The sequence below is a fragment of the Lathamus discolor genome, chromosome 4, assembly GCF_037157495.1.
Source record: "Lathamus discolor isolate bLatDis1 chromosome 4, bLatDis1.hap1, whole genome shotgun sequence".
Lineage (NCBI taxonomy): Eukaryota > Metazoa > Chordata > Aves > Psittaciformes > Psittacidae > Lathamus > Lathamus discolor.
The window spans coordinates 120,532,623-120,553,259 of record NC_088887.1 but is presented as its reverse complement, the minus strand read 5'-3'; the positions used below and the strand labels follow the sequence as shown (position 1 = coordinate 120,553,259).

The 20,637-nt window shown below is 46.4% G+C and overlaps 1 protein-coding gene and 1 long non-coding RNA gene across 5 annotated transcripts; one reads left to right on the top strand and one right to left on the bottom strand.

Moving 5' to 3' along the window:
* Nucleotides 1–252: 252 nt before the first annotated feature.
* On the bottom strand, nt 253–20,217 carry ANKRD42 (ankyrin repeat domain 42). Of its 4 annotated transcripts, none has more exons than XM_065678814.1 (13): nt 20,134–20,217; nt 17,500–17,649; nt 16,317–16,483; nt 14,704–14,811; nt 13,686–13,805; nt 12,707–12,842; nt 9,655–9,855; nt 8,882–9,007; nt 6,868–6,973; nt 6,099–6,274; nt 5,613–5,739; nt 2,647–2,800; nt 253–1,748 (listed from the first exon to the last, which is right to left on the bottom strand). In XM_065678814.1, the coding sequence occupies exons 2-13, from the start codon at nt 17,513–17,515 to the stop codon at nt 1,656–1,658; spliced, it is 1,530 nt and encodes a 509-aa protein (XP_065534886.1). In that variant the 5' UTR covers nt 17,516–17,649; nt 20,134–20,217; the 3' UTR covers nt 253–1,655. The 4 variants fall into 4 exon arrangements, with proteins under 4 accessions (XP_065534886.1, XP_065534885.1, XP_065534884.1 ...); XM_065678813.1 differs by lacking the exon at nt 20,134–20,217 and adding an exon at nt 19,168–19,247; XM_065678812.1 differs by lacking the exons at nt 17,500–17,649; nt 20,134–20,217 and adding an exon at nt 19,168–19,393.
* Nucleotides 3,536–8,613, top strand: LOC136014070 (uncharacterized). Its single transcript, XR_010612498.1, has 3 exons — nt 3,536–4,022; nt 4,717–4,875; nt 8,379–8,613. It is a non-coding gene; the product is annotated as an uncharacterized LOC136014070 (long non-coding RNA).
* Nucleotides 20,218–20,637: the final 420 nt, after the last annotated feature.

Sequence of the window (20,637 nt, the reverse complement as noted above, 5' to 3'; positions counted from 1 at the left end):
AAATCCATCTTCTCGTAAACTACTACCATTTCTGAGCTTCTCTGGATCACAGAATTGTTTAGGTTGGAATAGGGCTTTAAGATCATAAACCCAGCACTGCCAAGTCCAGCACTAAATTATGTCCCCAAGCACCGCATCTACACATCTTTGAAATCCGTCCAGGGATGGTGACTCCAGCCCTGCCCTGGGCAGCCTGTTCCAATGCCTGACAACCCTTTCTGAGAAGACGTTGTTCCTAATCTCCAATCTAAACCTCTCCTGGTGCAGCTTGAGGCCATATCCTCTTGTCCTGTCACTTGTTACTTGAGAGAAGAGACCAGCCCACTCCTGGCTCCATCCTCCTGTCAGGCAGTTGTACAGTGATAAGGTGTCCGTCCCACCCCAGCGTTCTCCAGACAACCTCCTTCAGGTCCCTCAGCTGTTCCTCATCACACTTGTGCTCCAGGCCCTGCACCAGCTCTGTTGCCCTTTGGACACACAATGACTCAGGCTGATCTGTTGCACTGTTCCTACGTGAGAGTTTAGCCCCGACAGACATGTAGGAAATGGCTCATCTACTGCAGCTTCTCACCACCCTCATCACTACACTGAAGTGGGCTCTAGAGCCCGAGTTTCTCCCCTAGCTCAGAAGCAAGGCCCGTGCTGTCAGTCAGTGTGCCTGTCCCTCAGCCTGGGTGCACAAAAGCACTGATTTCTTTTCAGCACCTTTGAAATTCTCAAGAGATTAAGCTTCCTTTGGTAACTGAGGAGGGGACAGAGGAGGATTCAAGCACTAGAACAACTTTTGAGCACATGGATTTCTTATGGAAATCAAAACCCTCAAAATAATGCCAGGTTCCAAAGGGAAAAGAATTTCACAGTAGCACAGGGGAAAAACTTTGTATGTGAAGTCATGAGCTGGTTTTAGGTGTGGAGGAGAGGTCAGGATTGCTCCAACTATGATGTGAACTCTTCAACCCTGAGTTAGACTCGAGTCACTGCTGCAGCTCAGCTGGCTCCTCACATAAGAGCCGCTGCCTGGCTTATTTAGGAATGACTTGAAGATGGAAACCAAGGGGCCTGGCCTGTGTGTGCAGCCAAGTACTTCTCACAGAGACTATTCTGGTTCTACTCTGAAGGTCCTCTCTTTCAGGATGCCTCCTTTAATAAAAAATCATGCTGCTATGATTAAAGAATATTTTCTATCCCAGAGAACTAAAAAGCAGTTCTGAGAAGGCTCCAGGGAGATCTTAGAGCACAGTTCTGGAGAGGGATTTTTTACAGGGGCCTGGAGGGACAGGACAAAGAAGAGTTGCTTTAAACTGACAGAGGGGAGATTGAGCTATAGGATGAAATTCTTTACTAATGAGGGGGGTGAGGCTCTGGCACAGGATGCCCAAAGAAGCTGTGGCTGCCCCATCCCTGGCAGTGCTCAAGGCCAGGTTGGACACAAGGGCTTGGAGCAACCTGCTCTTGTGGAAGGTGTCCCTGCCTGTGGCAGGGGTTGGAGCTGGATGAACTTCAAGGTCCCTTCCAACCCAAACCATTCCGTGATTCCATGATTAAATGCAGAGAACCACGACCCCTCTGTGGAGCTGGGCTATGCAAAGACTTCATGTTGTCTGGTTTATTGCCATTCTTCCTCCTCAGGCTGCCCCTCCTTGGAGCTTCACCCCTCAGCGTAGTCTCACAAACACTCCCCCACGGCAGGACGGTTTCTTCTTTACTTTTGTTTTCTCTTTGCAAGGCTTGGAGATGGTCTCCGGCTCCTAAAACAAAGGACATCATTGCAGCCATTAAACAGCAATCATAGAGCCATGGAATGGTTTGGGTTGGAAGTAACTGAGTAACCCTTTAGATGGTGAAACCCCCTCCTAAAGCATGATCCAGCCTCAGATACCAGCCAGGATGAACTGTCAGTCACTGCATATGCAGTGTGTAATTACTCGGGGATCAGGCCACTCCCTCTTCTTAACACGAAGATGAAGAATATTGGTGTTTCTCTGCCAGGGTACAAAGAGAAACTGATACCCCTTAATAGCAGAGAGACACTGCCAGGACACAAAAAAGGCTACTGTCCACTCCTGTCCCCCAAGCTAAAAGCTGCTGGCACATTTATTCCAGTATTTGAAATACTTGCTCTGGAGCAAGTCCAGAGGAGGCCACGAAGATGCTACAAGGGCTGGAGCAGCTCTGCTCTGGAGGCAGCCTGAGAGAGCTGGGCTGGTTCAGCCTGGACAAGAGAAGGCTTCTTAAGGGAAGACCTTAGAACAGCTCCAGTGCCTAAAGGGGCTGCAGGACAGCTGGAGAGGGGCTTTGGGCAAGGACCTGTAGGGTAGACAAGTGGAATGGCTTTAACCTGGCAGAGGGGAGACTGAGATGAGCTCTTAGGCAGAAACTCTTCCCTGTGAGGGTGCTGAGGTGCTGGCACAGGGTGCCCAGAGAAGCTGTGGCTGCCCCATTCCTAGCATTGTTCAAGGCCAGGTTGGACGGGGCTTGGAGCAACCTGCTCTAGTGGAAGGTGTCCCTGCCCATGGCAGGGGGTTAGAACTGGATGAGCTTCAAGGTCCCTTCCAACCCAAACCATTCCATGATTTCCCAGCACAGTGCCTAGCAATAGGCAGTACCCTCTGTCCCACACACTGGGGCTGTTCATGTCACACTCACCATGGGGGGAACAGGAGAGCTGTATTGTTTCTCCTGTTTCTCCAGGCTCGCTCTCAGATGGTTTATCTTGGCACGGCACTCATCCAGCTGACTCTCCAGCTTCTCCCGCCTCACTCGCTCATATTCCAGCTGAGCCTCCAGCTCTCTCACAGCCCTGCCGAAAGCAAACGCAGGGAGTAGGGGGCGAAGCGCATCCCAACCTGCCCTGGCCACACCACAGGGTCTTGTGCCTTTGCTGAGGAGGGGGTTAGTCACAGCAGAGAGCAGAACTCCTCACAGCAGCTGTGCTGGGGTACGCTCCTGGCTCAAACCCTTAGGAACAGCTCTGAAGAGCTTGTTTCCTCCCTCGCTGTCAGCCGTGCTCAGCGCAGTGTGACCACGAGGTGGAGACGTCTTCCCGCACACCGAGCCTGTCGGCAGGGCTTTGGGCAGGCTCTAACCCAGGTCCCTCTCCAGCTGTGGGCGACGGAGAAGTGCCGGGGAGCACAAAGATGAGTGTGAAACAGCAAAACAGCATTGAACTGGGATTCTGGAAAGGGCAGGGGCAGCTTTTTCGTTTATGCCTGGTGCTTCTACAGCCTTCCTAGTGATTGGCTTAGCCATAGATGAGGAATACTCAAATGACAGCCCGCACGGAGTCCTGCGTTCTGCTCTGGGGCAACAACACAAGAGGGACACAGAGCTGTTGGAGTGAGTCGAGTCCAGAAGTGGCCACAAAGATGCTGCGAGGGCTGGAACAGCTCTGCTCTGGACAGTCTAGGAGAGCTGGGCTGGTTCAGCCTGAAGAAGAGAAGGCTCCAAGGAGACCTTAGAGCCGTTCCAGTGCCTGAAAGGGCTACAAGAAACCTGGAGAGGGGCTTTGGACAAAGGCCTGTAGGGACAAGACAAGGGGAATGGCTTTAACCTGCCAGAGGGGAGATTAAGGTTAGGTATTGAGAATAAATTCTTCCCTGTGAGGGTGCTGACGCGCTGGCACAGGTTGCCCAGGGAAGCTGTGGTTGCCCCATCCCTGGCAGTGCTCAAGGCCAGGTTGGACAGGGCTTGGAGCAACCTGCTCTAGTGGGAGGTGTCCCTGCCCATGGCAAAAGGTTGGAACTGGATGAGCTTTAAGTTCTCTTCCAACTCAACCAATCTGTGATTCTGTGACACTGACTAAAGGGAAACTGAAGCACTGGCTGCTAAGCAGTTGCACAAGATCTCATCAGTCACACCCACCACGACTCCTAAATTAACTGAGATTCCTGGAACTGGTTTGCTGAGACATAATTCACGCATATTTTTACTTCATAAGCAACTGACCTCAGTGACTGAGTCATCTGGAGTTGAGCTGCTCTCGTCTGTATTGGGATGAACTAGCACAGCTACGACCATAGGAGGTGGGTAAAAGGAAAAGGCAGACGTCTGCCCTGTGCATTCATAGAAACACAAACCGGTTTGGGTTGGAAAGGACCTTAAGATTATGCAGTTCCAACCCCCTGCTATGGGCAGGGACACCTCACATTTTGCCCAAGGCTCTGTCCAACCTGGCCTTGACCACTGCCAGGGATGGAGCATTTAAATATACTACAGTGGCCTTCCCAAGTGGCAACTCCTGCTTTTCATCCAGCAAAATAGTGGTTTAGTGTGAGGTGTCCCTGCCCATGGCAGGGGGGTTGGAACTTGATGATCTTAAGGTCCTTTCCAACCCTAACTATTCTGTGATTCTATGAAAATGGTGTTGTCACTAATTAGTTTGAAGTAATGAGGTTTCCTGCCATATGACACAAGCGTCTTGGGATTTATCTACGTGTGGGTGCCCTGAGAGGGGAGGTGGGTACACTGAGAAGTGCTATTCCTATTTCAAAAGGCCAGTGTGGAGCTAAAGATGTTTTTAGTCTCCACAGGTCAGAGACCCTTCAGAGAGCCCCACAATTTTCCTAGTGTAGCCACACATGCCACAGAAAGCAAAATCCCTTAAAGAGCCTTACCAGAGCCCTCTAACAGGCACTGATAGCTTCTGAGTAGCTGCTCTTTCCAAAATGAACTCTAACTACTGCCATTAGTCAACAGTGACCTTTTCCATCACTGCAGACAGATTGTTCTGACCTTCCAATGCAGCATCAACATCAACCTCCTTAAAGCCAGGAGAGACAAGCCGCAAGGAAGATGAAGGATCTCATCCTGAAGTACATGTCAAATTATGCCTGGAAGTGCCTACATCTCTCCAAGAAGTCTAAAGAGGAGCTCAAGGTAACTAACTTGGATGCAGCTATCTACATTGCAGACATATCAAGTCATTTTTGACACGTAGACGTGGACACAGGGCTGTCTTTTGGATGCTGCATTATTGTTCAAGCACTAAATCTTTGGTAGACGGAAGGGCTTTTCTTTGAAACTTAGTCTGCCCGTCAAATCACCAGTCTGACAGGATGCTTTCATTTAATGGGAGACCCTGAGAATTAGACATTATGAAAAGTGCTCCATGTGCAAGAGCAGGTTTGCTGAGATTTCTGTTTTCTGTGTTCTGGATATGAGCTAATGCTTTCTTGAGTGCAGAAATATACTGCCCCTGACACGAAAATGTAGCAGGTCATTGAATAATTTCTGCTGGGTATGCACTTCCATCCAAGCCATGCTATGACTAATGCCTTGTGTTAAAGTACATCCAGGTATTTGGCATCCTCAGCGCAAACAAAACAGCCAGGACTTACCAGACCTACTGCACATATGCTGCAGGAGAGCCTGAAGGCAGAACAGATGGTTTTGCACAAAAAGTGTGGGCCCATCAAACACTTCTCTTATGTTGTGGGGCTGATCCTGGTGGTAGTAGTTTAGAAATGGTCAAATTGCTGAAGTTCATTTCTTTTTGGCCTTTTGGAAGTGGAAAAGGCAGAGTGGGCAAAGTAATCTGAGTGTAAGTTAGCCTTAAAGAAAGCTTTAAAATGGACCTCACAGAGTTAAACCTTAGCAGGGCAGATTAACCTTACTTCTCAGCTTCCCTTTCTTCTTTCTTCATCTTCTTTTCCTCTTCAGTTATTCCTCCTAGCTGCCTGTAGTTGCTGTAGGCAATTTCTAGAAGTTGCTGAAGTTCTTGAATCTTGTGATAGGCTCTCACTGTAAGACAGAGTTCTCCAGGTAGGTAAAATACATGGAGAAGAGTCATGCTGGAATCCTATCTTCTGGAAAACAGTCTCATAATCACAGTGCTCGGCAAACACTGAGCTACACCTGACACCCACACAGCAAACAGGTCTCAAAACCAAGCAGAATCCAACATGGTTTCACCAACATGGATTGAAACAGCATGAACATTGTGTTCTGATTGCTTTTGCTGTGCTTTCTGATCTCCCAGTTTGTTGTGGTACAGATATCCTGTCAACTGTCTATCAACAGTTGACAGAAATTGTGTAACTAGGGCTATAATGTCTCAAGACCAACTGTTTCTAACAAGGAGTGATAGGAAAAGTACTTACTGCGCGCGTCCCTCTTCTCTGCTTTAGTCAGTGTTACATCTGCTTTGCTATCTGTGCTCCCTTCCACACCATGGCTTTCAAAGAACTTCATGTTGTTTGCATCTAGTTCTTCATCACTTGAGTTACTGTCTCCAGTTCTCTGTGTCAGAAGTTCCACAGCTGCCAGTTGGGCAAATCTGCAGGGAGAACAGTGAACCTGCACTGAAATATCCCCATCGCCTGCAAAATGCATGTGGGAAAAACTCTCTGAAACTCCTCATGTTCCCATCTATCAGAGGGGGGGTCAGGATTAAAGGAAGCACAGGCTATGAGCAGCTCATCTGTTTTTATAGTATTCTGATGGCATGAGCTCTGCCTCCATGGAATCTAATGACAATAACTCCAACATCAGTGGTATCTTTTCCTTTGCAGGGTTTTGTAACTGAATCCCATCAGAAAATGCATTCTTTTTATTCATGCAAAACTTAGGTGGCCTGAGCTGCTTCTCATTTACTTTATAGGGCAAACTGTGAGCATACTGGCTCACAACCTTTTGCAGGTCAGCTAGTTTCCATCTTTCACGTCTGGCCTTGATAAAATATCTAACTAAAGTGAAAATTATATCCTTTTATAGCTATAGTACAGCCTTGCTTATCACTCAGAAATGGAATACATGGGCCTGATCTCTTCTTGCTCCATCACTAAAAATCAGGATTAATCCCAATAAAGCTGACATGATATATAAATAGTAAGGAAATAAATGGCAGAGCTACAGGATATGGACTGCTACCTCTTGGCTACATCCTTTGGAGTCTCTCCAGTATCATTTGTAATGTCACAGTCAGCTCCCATTTCAATCAGCCACTGTAGGCACTGGATCTGCCCTTGTCCAGCAGCTAAGGGAAGGAAGGTGCACACAAGTCAGGTATACTCAACTGAAGCATTTCAAATCTAAAATGTTCTCCTCTTGTCATTAGCTGACATGCCAGAGGCTGGGATCACTAGAACACCACAGTGGAGATACTATTGCAAGAGAAGCCTCTATGTCAAGATGCTCAAGTCACACAGAACCACTGGGGAAGCCCATGCAGTGTGGTTCTGTGACTCTTTCTAGTTCTAGATATTTACTGGCAGCTCTTCCTGGACACAAGTTAAATTAAACTTGCCCAATCTCATGCACTGAGCATGAGACACAGAAGTAACTGCTGCCTCACACTCTCTTGCAGTAAGGCCAGTGTGTGTCATAGATCTGCAGCAAAGCACTGTCACCTCTCTCCAGCTTCAGGCTCCCATCTATCTGGGAGGGACAGACACTGGTTTCCCCAGTGTGTGATGCTGTCTTATGGAGGAGAGAGGCCAAGGCTTTATGCTGCAACTGTAGGGACATCATTTCTTGGGCCAGATACTGAAGGCAAAATTTCTCAGCTTCAGCGTAACACAACAGCTTGGCCTGTTCATATGACCTGGCATGACCGCTGCTCACACCACATGGTGCCAGGAATGGTGTCGCACATACAGAAGAAAGCATTTGGCATGTCTAGCTGGAACCTAGAAGCTACTTTCTCAAGCTTATTCTTTTCAAGGAAGAATAAATCCATTTCTTCGTAACAGCCCCTTGCTATGTTTGTTTACTTCCTGAGAAAGGAAATGAAATTACAGTATCAACCATAGTACTTCCCCATAACACCAACACTGTATGTAAAGACTGGGGATGAAACAGAGGATTAGCATTCCTCCAAGAAAAGACGGTGGGAAAGAATATAGAAAACATTTTTTAAATCACTATGTATCCATTTATTTTAATGAGAACTTCAATTCTGTTTTCCAAAATTCTACCATTTAGATCTAGACAAAAAGAAATAGTTTTAAAAGCATGTTACAGAAATACCTCCCTCTTTCTTTCATCTTCTATTTCTCCTATTTTCCCTGGAGAACAGAAGCTGCATGGAGACCTCAGAGCAATTTCCAGTATCTAAAGGTGGCCTACAGGGATGCTGGAGAGGGACTCTTCATCAGGGACTGTAGTGATAGGACAAGGGGTGATGGGTTTAAACTGAAACAGGGGAAGTTCAGGTTAGATATAAGGAAGTTCTTTACTGTTAGGGTGGTGAGGCACTGGAATGGGTTGCCCAAGGAAGTGGTAAATGCTCCATCCCCAGCAGTGTTCAAGGGAAGGTTGGACAGAGCCTTGGGTGACACGGTTTAGTGTGAGGTGTCCCTGCCCATGGCAGGGGTTGGAACTGGATGATCTTTAGGTCCTTTACAAACCAAACCATTCTATGATTCTATGTCTTCTTTCAGACATTATCATGAATCCCCCAGACACAAGAGGACCATTCTTCTGTAATGCTAGCACTCCACTACCTATCGAGGCGGTAGATACCAGAAGTTCACCTTCCTTCCCAGCTCCTACCAAATGACTTTGTTGTGGTTTCCACAGTACTGATATGTTCAGTAAATAAAGGCCCAGGCCACACCACAGACTGTTCTCATACCCAGCTGGCCAATGTTTCTAGAAGTCTCATCTCTCCTGATTAAAAAGAAACTATTTAGTTTTCATCTTAGATGTTGTTTTCTCTTTAACATAAACTCCTCTCTCTTGACTTCAGCTTGGGCATGTTGTTTTTAAAGTGACACCTACACACACATGCATGACAAAATCTGTTTTGGGGTTTGCCCTTTCGAGCCCTCAGGAAATGAGATGCTGTTTTCATGGAGTTTATCTGAGGAGGAGCTGCTTGAAAACCTTCCCCATGCACAACAACAAACAGCAACAAACTGAAACACAGATCATAGTTACTGACCTTTGTGCATGAGAGTGGATCCCTCATCATCCCGCTCATTCATATTGATCACTCCACTTCCCACTAATCCTCTAAGTGTTAACAAGTCCCCCTTGGAAGCAGCACCATGAGCCGGGAAAGCTAAAACTGAAAATGAAATGCACATGTTTCCAAACAGATGCCAGTAATCCCACTAAACATGTTCTTATTTCTCAGGCTTTGTCTCTTTCATATCATATGCATGGGCACTTCATACCTGGAATTAGTAAGGTTAATGCACCCTTAAGCAGTTAAAATGCAGCTGCATATCTAGCACTGTTCATCAGAGACCTGACTAAACATGTCTTGGTTATGGCTACAGGCATCTTATACAGTTAAGAGATTCATCTGATAAACCTGAAATAACACGTACACCTTTGGTTTAGACTTGATGTTGTATTACTGGTGGTGACCTGAGTAAGTAACCTGCCCATTCTGAATTCCACACCCTAATCAAATATATAAACATTTTTCCTTCTCCTTGCTTAAAAATTATTGAAATTTATAGACAATTTGATTTTTCTAGTTATTTTTTACAAATCTCTCCTGGAGTTTAAGAAGAACGTGGATAACTTGGTATTCATAGTGCAACACAGTGTGACAGGTTTCATTCTGATCATGGGTAAACCTAAGGCATTTATAAAATCCCATTGAGTATTCCAGTCTTTAGCCATCAGGAAGTGTAGGAAGCATTGAAAAGAACAATGATTAACAATTTCAGTGCCTCTTTTAACAGTACCTTGATGCATACTCACCTGCCTGTGTCTCTGGATGCTGCCCCTCTTTTTCCACACCATCAATATACTGCAGGATATTATCTTTATAGAACCGTTCAGCCAAGTCCCTTGGAGTCTCTCCTTGGTCATTCCTGGCTTTCAGTGTGTGCATCACAGTAGCCATTTTACTGACCAAGAACTTGAAGCAATGCAAGTGCCCTTCCACTGCTGCTAGATGAGCTGTAGAACAAGGTGAAATGAAGTCTGTTAGAGCAGAGCACTGCTGCCCACCAAGAAAGCAGAGCTCTTGGTTAGGTCCAGCTCATCTGCCAGTATTTGAGCCATCCAACACCACACAAGTAGGAGCAGCCTCAGTTGAACAGGGGGTGTTCAGCTCCTATCCAGGACAGAGTTCAGCCCAATGCAAAGGAGGTAAAAGAAAGTTGTCAAGGATAGGATCTGCAAAGAAAATTCATGGCAGAGCTGATCCAGGAGACAGCACAACGCTGCCAAGAGACCACTGAGCACTTAGGAGAGCACTGCTGGGGTCTCACCTTCCCACTCCACTCTCCAGCAGCTCTCTGCCTTGACTGTAGGGATACTCCTTACAGAGGACCAGCAAGAGGTGTCCTTTATGAGGAGTTAAGGCCATTTTAGTCCCACCTCTACTGTGCCACCTCAAACAAGCTGCATCACCCCTTCAGTTACCCCGTCAATATAGTGAGGGCCGCAACATTCACTTCACTGGGTAAAGTATTTGAAAGTACATCCCATGACAGAGGCTCTTATTCACAGCACTTCTATTGTACATTTGTTTCCTTCAACTGCTGCTGCATTGCAGAAACTGCTTCACCTCACCACAGCAGTGGCTGCTTCCCAGGGGGGCTAAGTGTTTCCTCCCCTGCCCTTTAGGCTATGCTGTGGTTTAGTATTTAATATTACTAGATTTTCTTTTAACAAAAGAACGCTGTCCATCAGAAAATGGTCTGACAAGGGCCTGTAGTGATAGAACAAGAAGGAATGGCTTTCACCTGACAGAAGATTTGGATTAGACATTAGGAAGAAATCCTTCCCTGTGAGGGTGCTGAGGCGCTGGCACAGGTTGCCCAGAGAAGCTGTGGCTGCCCCATCCCTGGCAGTGTTCAAGGCCAGGTTGGACAGGGCTTGGAGCAGCCTGGTCTAGTGGAAGGTGTCCCTGCCCATGGCAGGGGGTTGGAACTGGATGAGCTTTAAGGTCCCTTCCACCCCAGACATGTGCCCAACACAGAACTGTGCCATACCATCCCTCAGGCATGCTGAGCAATCATGCTGAGCAAAGGGTACTGTGATGTTAACACAAAATATGCATCTTAGTGCTGACAGCTTTCAAAAACCTTGTCCCATGTATCATGAATAGGCAGTGGGTACTTGGGTGTTGTTATCTCACCTTCTCTGTGTTCTATCTCACCTTTTATACAATCAGACTAACACTATTGGTTCTTCTCAAAGTCATGAGTGAAAAACAGCATCTGTGAAAAACTCAGACGTTGTGCTATGATTAAATTAATATTGTATTTAGAACTGGTTTAACTAGTGAGCAGGAAAAGCAGCATGGATGTGGCCCAAACCAAATACAGAGGGAAACCAAAATGTTTAATTAATTCTGTAGCTGAATGAGCCACACTCTTCCCAAAAATCAGCATGCATAGGTAACTAAATGCTCTGCTATAACACAGATGTGCAGAAAATACAGGCAGTTTTTAAGTTTTAGGAATATGGCATTGCAAACTCAGTACATTTCTTTAAGTATTCTCTTAGGAAAGATGATAGCACTGTTTAGTTGAAGCTGAAGTATGTAAAGATTATTTAAATCCACCTTGCTGTTTCACAAGCTGAGGGAAAGATGGTCTGTACAGCACACCACTCCAACTGATCTTTTAGTAGCAATGTTCCAAAGCATCTTCTTTCCTCTGGATGATAACAGGATCAAATTAAACTGAACAAAGGCTGGAGGATCAAGCCTCTATATGTGTCCAAATAACAACAAACCCAATTTTCTACTAACTGGTATATAGAGAGCATTGAAGTAGAACTGTGCTGGCATTTGCTGTCTCTCCATGAAAGTCTGTTATCAGGGAAGTGTTCCCAAATGCAAACAAAGCTACCTTCCTTGCTGCCACCAGGGTGCCTGACATCATGACCCCTTATAGCTAATACACCAGATGTCCCACTGGGATGCAAGAGCCTCACAACCTTTAACAAGCCCCAGGTTTGCCAAACAGAACATAGAGGTTTACCAGGTATGTGGTGCTTAAGAGAGGAGAAAAGCTTTTAAAAAGGGATTTAAAATGATAAATCTATACAAGTTACAGAGAAAACAAAATATGCTGTTTGGAACAAATAATGGGATAAACCATAAGAAGGAAAATGCTAAAAGGGAAAGGATGGAATGAGAACCCAGGATATGAAGAATAGCATTCAACTTACAGGGGATAATGAGGCAGTGACATGGCAGGCAGAGGAACACTGAAGAAACTCTGAAGAGCAAGGAATAAACAGTGCTCATTTCTTGTGCTAAAGCAATTACACTCATGAGTATGAAAAGGGTAGAGATTACAGCCATTCCAGAAATCAAGATGAAACACAGGTAAATGAGAACAAGGGTTTTACCAAATCAGCTGAGAAAGAGTGAGAAACAAAAACCTACATATGAACATACCAGCACATGATCACTCTGCACAGCCATTAAACCCTAGCACGTATTCAAGGAGCATATAGCAGCTGAAACTGCCTCCTGCTCCACCTTGTGACCTCCACTGGCACATGTGTTCCATCACAGGTGCAGGAATGCTGCCCACCCACACAGCCTCCTCCCCATTCCAGCACCAGGAGCTCTGATCCTTGCCAGCCACAGCAGGAGGTGAATAGGCCAGTCACCGACAGAGAAAAGCTTGGGATCCTATGAATCCCCCCCATCCTTATGAAAATTGAGTAAGGGTATGGAATCATGTAACAAATACTGCCAGTGTGCAGTTCATAAGATTTGCTACAATTATCACATAACGCAACTGTAAACCAAAGGTTAGACCCCATATGAATTCTCCTGCTATACCTGGAAGGTTTCCATTGTTATCCACATCATCGATACACGCTCCCCATCTAAGGAGAAGCTGCAAACAGCCCAAGCGGCCATGGAAAGCAGCATAATGAACAGGCTTCCAGTCCTTCCTGTCTGAAACATTCACATTCTAAAATGAAAGCAGCAACAGGTTCATTTGTTAATTTATGAATCTTAGTCACAAGACACATTCTATAAATAGGAATGAGCTGTTCATTGTGTTAAATTATGTAAAGCCAATCACATAGTGTTTTGCAGAGTTAAAGGCCGTGAATGCTGTTCCCATTCCAAGAGAAGCACTTTTCACAGGTTCTTGGGTTTATTTAAATAAGACACACATAAAAGGTACATTTTTAGACATGCTTCTATCACTGCATTGGTCCTTATTCCTTAAATATGGGTCTGGATGTCTCCTTTACTATAGATCTGGGTAACTGCAAAATAACACAACCACCACAGCGCTGATCTTCATTTAATGACATTCTCAGTGGAACGTGGTTTAATCACATTATTGATTCTTGCTAGATTTTTAGATATGGAGGGATAGGACAAGAGGGAATGGCTTTAAACTGACAGAGGGGAGATTTAGATTAGATGGAGGAAGTTCTTCCCTGTGAGGGTGCTGAGGCGCTGGCACAGGGTGCCCAGAGAAGCTGTGGCTGCCCCATCCCTGGCAGTGTTCAAGGCCAGGTTGGATGGGGCTTGGAGCAACCTGCCTTAATGGAAGGTGTCCCTGTTTGTGGCAGGGGGTTCGAACTGGATGAGCTTTAAGGTCCCTTCCAACCCAAACCACTCTATGATAATTTCCCTAACGTGCCTTACAATGAAAGTGGAAATTTACCATAAAAATAAATTCACAGACAGTAAATAATCTACAGTACTAAATCTCAGTTTAAGCTAGGGAGAGTTTTGTTTGGAAGGAGATACCAGACTTTGGCTGTGTGGTAGGGAACTGCAGGTAAAGGTCTCTCACCACTCCATGTCGCAGTAAGGTCTGCAAGGTGTATGAGTGCCCATGGGCTGCAGCCAAGTGTGAGGGTGTGCATCCACGGTCATCCCGAGCTTCTGCGTTTACTCCATTCACTAACAAAGCCTGAAAGAAATGCAGAGCAGAAGTTCAGTTCCCAAAGGAAACACTGCCTTGCAGGATGACTTGAAATGATCAGCAGGATAACTCTGGACTGATCTCAAGGCCCCAACACTGCACAGAATAAATCTGTTTGCAATGATAGCACAAATGAGTGCACTGGTTTTAACAAGGGTGAGTTGATTCCAGATGTAAAGACAGCAAGTTCATACAATCACAGAATTGTCTGGGTTGGAAAGGACCTTAAGATCATCAAGTTCCAACCCCCTGCCACGGGCAGGGACACCTCACACTAAACCATGTCACCCAAGGCTCTGTCCAACCTGGCCTTGAACACCACCAGGGATGGAGCATTCACAACTTCCTTGGACAACCCATTCCAGTGCCTCACCACCCTTACAGTGAAGAACTTCTTCCTTATATCCCACATGAACTTCCCCTGTTTCAGTTTGAACCCGTTATTCCTTGTCCTGTTGCCACAGTCCCTGATGAAGATTCCCTCCCCAGCATCCTTGTAGCCCCATTCAGATACTGGAAGCGGCTCTGAGGTCTCCACTCAGCCTTCTCTTCTCCAGGCTGAACAGCCCCAACTTTCTCAGCCTGTCTTCATACAGGAGGTGCTCCAGCCCCTGATCATCCTCGTGGCTTCCTCTGGACTTGCTCCAACAGTTCCATGTCCTTCTTATGTTGAGGACACCAGAACTGCACATAATGTTTCAAGTGGGATCTCATGAGAGCAGAGTAGAGGAACAGGATCACCCGCCTCAGCCTGCTGATCATGCTCCTTTTGATGCAGCCCAGGATACTTATGGCTCTATTAGAGCTCTCTCAGTTGATCTTCATAATGAATTTGTCCAAGTGGCAGCTCTGCCCTACTTACTTGAGAGTGAGTATGTACACATACCTGCATGCAAGCATCCTGACCCCGGATAGCCGCAAGGTGAGCTGCTGTCCAGCCTCCCACAGTCACACGTGTTGTATCAGCTCCATGCCAGAGCAACCAGTGAAGGCTCTGCTCAACCCAAACCAAAAGTTTCTACTTAACTATTTTTATCATGCATCTGAAACACATTTCAACTATAATTATCAGTTGATGTTACATTTCAAAACAGTATCACATTACTTCATTATAGAAACATGACACCCCAGAACATGCTTTAGCCAGATACTTTTGCATTAGGAAGTTGGAGGCAAGTTACACTTGGCTTTCACCCAAGAGTACAAAATGTGCAAACAATCTACTAATTCAGACCCTAGCATCGATTTTACTTCTTAATTTTACTCTTCCAGATTTAAAATATAATCTCTGAGAGTATTCCCATGGTAAAAGTGTTGGGAAATAAACAATGCTCACATGCATTCCAGCTAAAATTACTGGCAAGAAAAACATCATGAGCCAAATTTAAAGCCTCACTTAACTTATTAGGCTCATTCTGTGTACATAATCCCACTCTCTTCTCATCCTTCCACAGCCTAGTTTCATTTTGTTCACTTTTTTCCAGCAGACACTATTGCTTGCAACTGAAAGCTGTCCAAACGGACTATCCAAAACCAGCTAGAGGGCCAGTAAGCTTTTTATTACATATTATGATGATTTATTATCTTCTTTGAAGTCAGCCTACAGCTGATTCCTCCACTGTTTCCACCAAGGAGCTTAGCAACAAATAGATGACAGATAATTTGATAAAATCTAATACACCGACTGCAAAGTAGGAGAATCAGATGAAACATGGCAGTTTACAGGGGCAGAAAAGGGTGGGTAAGCAATATATGTTGGGGGATGACAACATGATGATCAGCATTTTCTTGTCAGTTTCTGTAAATTCCAGAAACAGCCCTGCACTTATTCCTTGAGTTTAGCAAGAACTTTACATTCTTTGCTCTGGGACATGAACGTTTATATGGTTCTTCCTGTTGCATCAAGGTTAGATTCCTATAAAGAATATACAAGGAGGCTTCAACAAGAGGGTGAATGTTGCGCTCAATACAGCAGTTCAGTCCTTCTGGATGTTCAAATCACTCATTCAAGCACCTGCTGATTTCTCCATCAATATTCAAACATTGCATTTATGAATGTAAAATGTATTAAGAGTATTTCTATAGAGAATGAGGCACATTGGTAAACAGAATGAACATGTTTTCATGTCACTTCTCAGCTGTTTCAATCACCTTCAGAACATTTTACACACACTACAGGACCTCCTCAGTGTCCCAACGGGAAAACACAACAGGGGCAAAAGAAGGTCATGAGCCTGGAACTGAGGCCGTAAGGCACATTTTGCTCACAGTAAGAAAATCACTGATTTTGTAAAATCTGGCAATACTGACTACATAAACTGCCTGGGGCTTCAGAAAGGGAAAATGAAAACCTGAAATGCTGTATTTCTCTTCTTTCATGAGAAAAACAGGCAGAAGTGATTGATTCAGCTCCATCAAAGCTAGCAGTTCTGTGTCCAGCCTCCCCCAAAGAAGGAAAACAGTAACTTGCAGTGTCTGAACACTAAGGTCATGTTTTACCTCCAGGCTTCCAGAGTGTGCAGCACAGTGCAGCGGTGTGAATTTGTGCACTAAATCCACCTCATTAATACCAGCTCCACTTCTTATCATTGATGCAAGCTGTTCCACATCCCCAGCTTTCACTGCCTCATGCACACTACTGTAGTTTGTCTTCTTCTTGGCAACTACTGAGGAATAATAAAAGGGCATTAGTCAGTTCAGCAACATTTAAGAGGTAGGAAATAAGTTATGACTCAAAGAAACATCAGGGTGTCAGCTTCAGTGTTCAGAGTAATGTATGAGATGGAGACTCATGTCAGCAGGAATACAAAGTCATTCCTTTTTGTCAGAAACAGAGCAATGTGCAAACCCCTGAGACAGACATGCCTCCTTCAGCCCAGAAAGGAGCCTGAAAGAGTAAGACCCAGAGGAGAGATGACAAGAAGCACAGCAAGATCAGGAAGCAGAGCTACTCCATCTATGGACACAAACGCTGGAGCAGGTCCACCCCAATGCTGGCTCTCTTCCCAAACTGTGGGCATCACAGACTCTGGCATTAATCACATTTTCAAGTACACCACCAGGGAGGCTTCTCACTTGGGCAAATAAGCTCTCAGCTTTCATTTCCCACATGTTCCGCATGGCCGCGTTCCTGCTGCTGCCTGCCTAAGGACTTGGCACAGCATGGAATGCCACAAGGAAGGCTTCACCAAGTGAGCAGACCACATAACTGCTACATGGGTCAGGTTCAGGACAACCTGAGGTCAAAACTGAAGCTGCTGCACAAAAGCAGCCCTTTTATACAATGTGTTAGTCACCCTGTGCTGGTCCCTTGCTAAACTACAGCACTGCTCTGTCACTGCTCACTTTGTCAGCAGCTCCTACCAAAGTCAGTAACATTTTCACTGACCTCAGTGGCATAGATTCAAACTCTAAATGTAGAAGCAACGGGGTCAAAGGAACGCCAAACAATCCATCACCAAGCCATGAGATTAAACAACCTGTGCTCTCCTTCAGGCTTTTCCACTAATTAGCTATGTGACTGGAAACAATGGGAGTTACATATCCAAGACCCCTTGCAATAACTTGATATCTTGCCAAAACTTGTAAAGAGGAATATGGGATGTAAGTAGATCTGATGGCTGAGGAGGCTAACTTCAGATAGCCAAGCATGAGAGAGAAGAACCTGAAAGTCAGTGTTCACCTTCTACAGTAGCCATCGTTACAGGATGACAATGCACTGATTGGATTTATCGCTGTTAGAAGAAGTCCTGAAGAGGTGGGCTACTGTTTGCAAGTCAAGCAAGCATGAAAATGTAGGTCTTAAGAAGTATCTGTGCCTCAGTTTCTCTGCCTGTGGAGAAGAAATGGTGGTAGTAAAAATTGTTATGCAGTTTGACATAAAAATATTAAAGAATATAAATGAGATACTGCATGGACATGGAGTCATAGAATGGTGTGGGTTGGAAGATACCTTAAAGCTCATCCAGTTCCAGCCCCTTGCCATGGGCAGGGACACCTTCCACTAGATTAGGCTGCTCCAAGCAGCAGCCAGCCTGGCCTGTTCATGATATATGTACAACAGAATAGAATTTTAATACAATAAAAAACAGCATTTGCCATTTACCAATGCCTATTTTCATTTAATCAGTAGTGCTCAGTAAGAGTAGTGCTCAGTGCAGCAGTGCTCAGTGACAGCAGTGCTCAGTAACAGCAGTGCTCAGGCAGATTTGGGGTTGCCACAGAGAGGAAGAGAGGTCTGAAGCGGTTTCATCACCCCAGGCTGACAGTAACACACTGCTCCTTCTGCTGGCTGTGTATCGCTGCACTTCCACCTCCCCCTGCTCAGCAGGCTGGGCTTCCGCTAGGAACCAGGACTCCATCCTGCAAAACACTGTCTGGACAAACAGCACCAGCATAGAAACACCGGATAACTCAGGCTGGAAGTGACCTCGGGAGGTCACCTGCTTCACGTTTATGAATAATATGAAGGTATATTTTGTAGTTTGAGCTGTTTTCAAAAGAGGCAACGCCACCAGGACATAGGTTCCCCACAAGGGAGCAATTTCTCTTCATGTCAAGGGAGGGCTACAGGCTTCAGCCCAACGGCACAGACTTACATCAGGGGAGGATATGGCCAATTCCACCGCCTGCCAAAGTCCTGTTTAACACAGTGTTCCAGCACAAGTTCAAGGTTATCCTAAGTGTTTCCAAACCCAGAACAAAAGCCAAGAGGAGCCCTGCCAGCAGAGCCAAGCTCGTCTCCCTTCTCCCTCGGGAGACCTACAGCGTGTGGAGATGGGCGCCAAGCGCCGCTGCGTGGCTCTTGGCACAGCCCAAGGGAAGCTCCCCTGGGACCGAGGTTCAGCAAACAGCTGCTAACATGAGTTCTGTGAGAAATGTGTTCATTTTGAAAGCGAAATTACTGCTTCCGTAATTTGAGTGCAACTTCTCATCAAAACTGTGATCAGATGCTCAAAGGAGAAAACTCTGTGGAATTAAGGAAGCATTCTGAGATGACCAGCTCCCCAAGACTCAACTAAAGAAATCGAGTGAAGGAGAAACATGGCTCAGAACGGGGGAAGGAGGCAACTTCGTGTTTTCCAGTGTTTCTGAGCAAACAAACCCGCCCCGTGCAGCCCCGGGGGGCGAGGGGCGCTGGCTGCAGGCAAAGACCGCTGCTCCGCTGCCGCTACACCGCCCTTGCACTGCCCGTCCTCGCCTGCTCGCCCACTACGGCGCAATCCCGGTGTTCCGGGGGGTCCCGCCCGAGCCCCGGGGCAGCGGGGCCGGTTTCGGCTGAGGGAGCGCAGGGCGGTCCCCTCATGGCTGCCCGCAGCCCTCAGGGAAGGGAAGCGGGGAAGGGTCTCACCGGGCTGGGGACATGGCGGCTCCTCACGGCAGAAGCGGCCGCACTCTCCGTACCCTGCTCCTCGCAGCGCCCGACGCCGCTGAGGGGTTGCTATGGGCACGGCCATGGGCACAGCGGGCGCTCCCCACGGGAGCAAAAATGGCGGGCGGCGCGGCCATGGCGCCTGAGGGGAGACGGGAGCCCGCGGCAGGCAGGGAGGGAGGCAGCGAGGGTCGGTCTGTGTGGGCAGCCATGGGGTGATGCGGGCGGCGGCAGCACATGAGGAGACGGACTCGCATTGCCGGGTGGTGCCGACATCTTTCTGGCAGCGCCAGGGTTTGCATGGCTCGCCCCGGAGAGGTGTGAGGTGAGGATCCGTTCTTAGCTGCGAACCAGCAGCGGGTATTTAACCTGCTCATGCAGGATAGTCAGCCCCGGGCACGATCTGTGCATGCTCAGCCTTCTCTGCACTGACACATTGACGGAGGACAAGGGGATGGTTTTCTCCCTGCATTTCCAGAGGCCTGCTCCCAGGCAGGATGAACCCTTCCCTATCGGATTTACACACTGGTAATTACATGGACCAAGTCAAATCCATTTAGAGCTTAATTAGCCTTATTGTGAAGTTGCCATAAATCCTCTTGCTGCAACTTAGATGTCCCTCTTCTATCCCTAGCAGACTAATTCGTTCCCTTTTTCTAACAGCCTTCAGCCATTGGAAGACATCACATCTCTGCTCAGTCTCTGAGTCTGTGGGACTTACAAGTTCAGTCTTCCAGGACATGAAGTGTTGGAACACGTAACAGAGGAGTAACTCGCCATAGCACAGCCCACAGCCTACCAGGAGGCCTGACTTGCCCCGATCAGTCTCATTTAAGTATTCTTGCTCCTCTATAGCTTTTCTCTAAAGCTATTTTTAAGGCTGACATCTAACAGGGCACTCACAAATATAGCTACAGCCTTAATATGAGTCAAGGAATTACTCACATCTTAAACTGCTTGAAGATGGGAAGAAGTTGTGAAGATGGGAAGAAGTCGCAGCCAACAGCAAAACCACCTTCGCAGCCAATACATCATACACCACGAGCGAGTTCTGATCTCCCAGCCACCCTCACTGCAAGAGTAACACCCTCAGACTGCCGTACTGCTGTGACTGACTGCTTATGTGTCTTGCTCCCTGCACTCCACAAACACACAGGTGGCGGAGTGAATACAACATTAAATGCACACAGCTGTATGATTATTTCCGCTCCCACACAAACCCAGTTTTGAAAGGAAGAGACTTACACTCAAATATATGCTTAATTATATTTATTACATTTAAGAAATATTAACATCTCAGGATATCTGGTTTACCATCTAAGTCCAGTCATAAGCAACAAAAAGAAAAGTGTTAACCATGTTTCAAATGAGCATTCTTACATTCATTCCCCCGCCCCATAACGTAAAGAAAAGTGTTCAGCTGTATTAAATTCTTAGGTGGTTGACTAA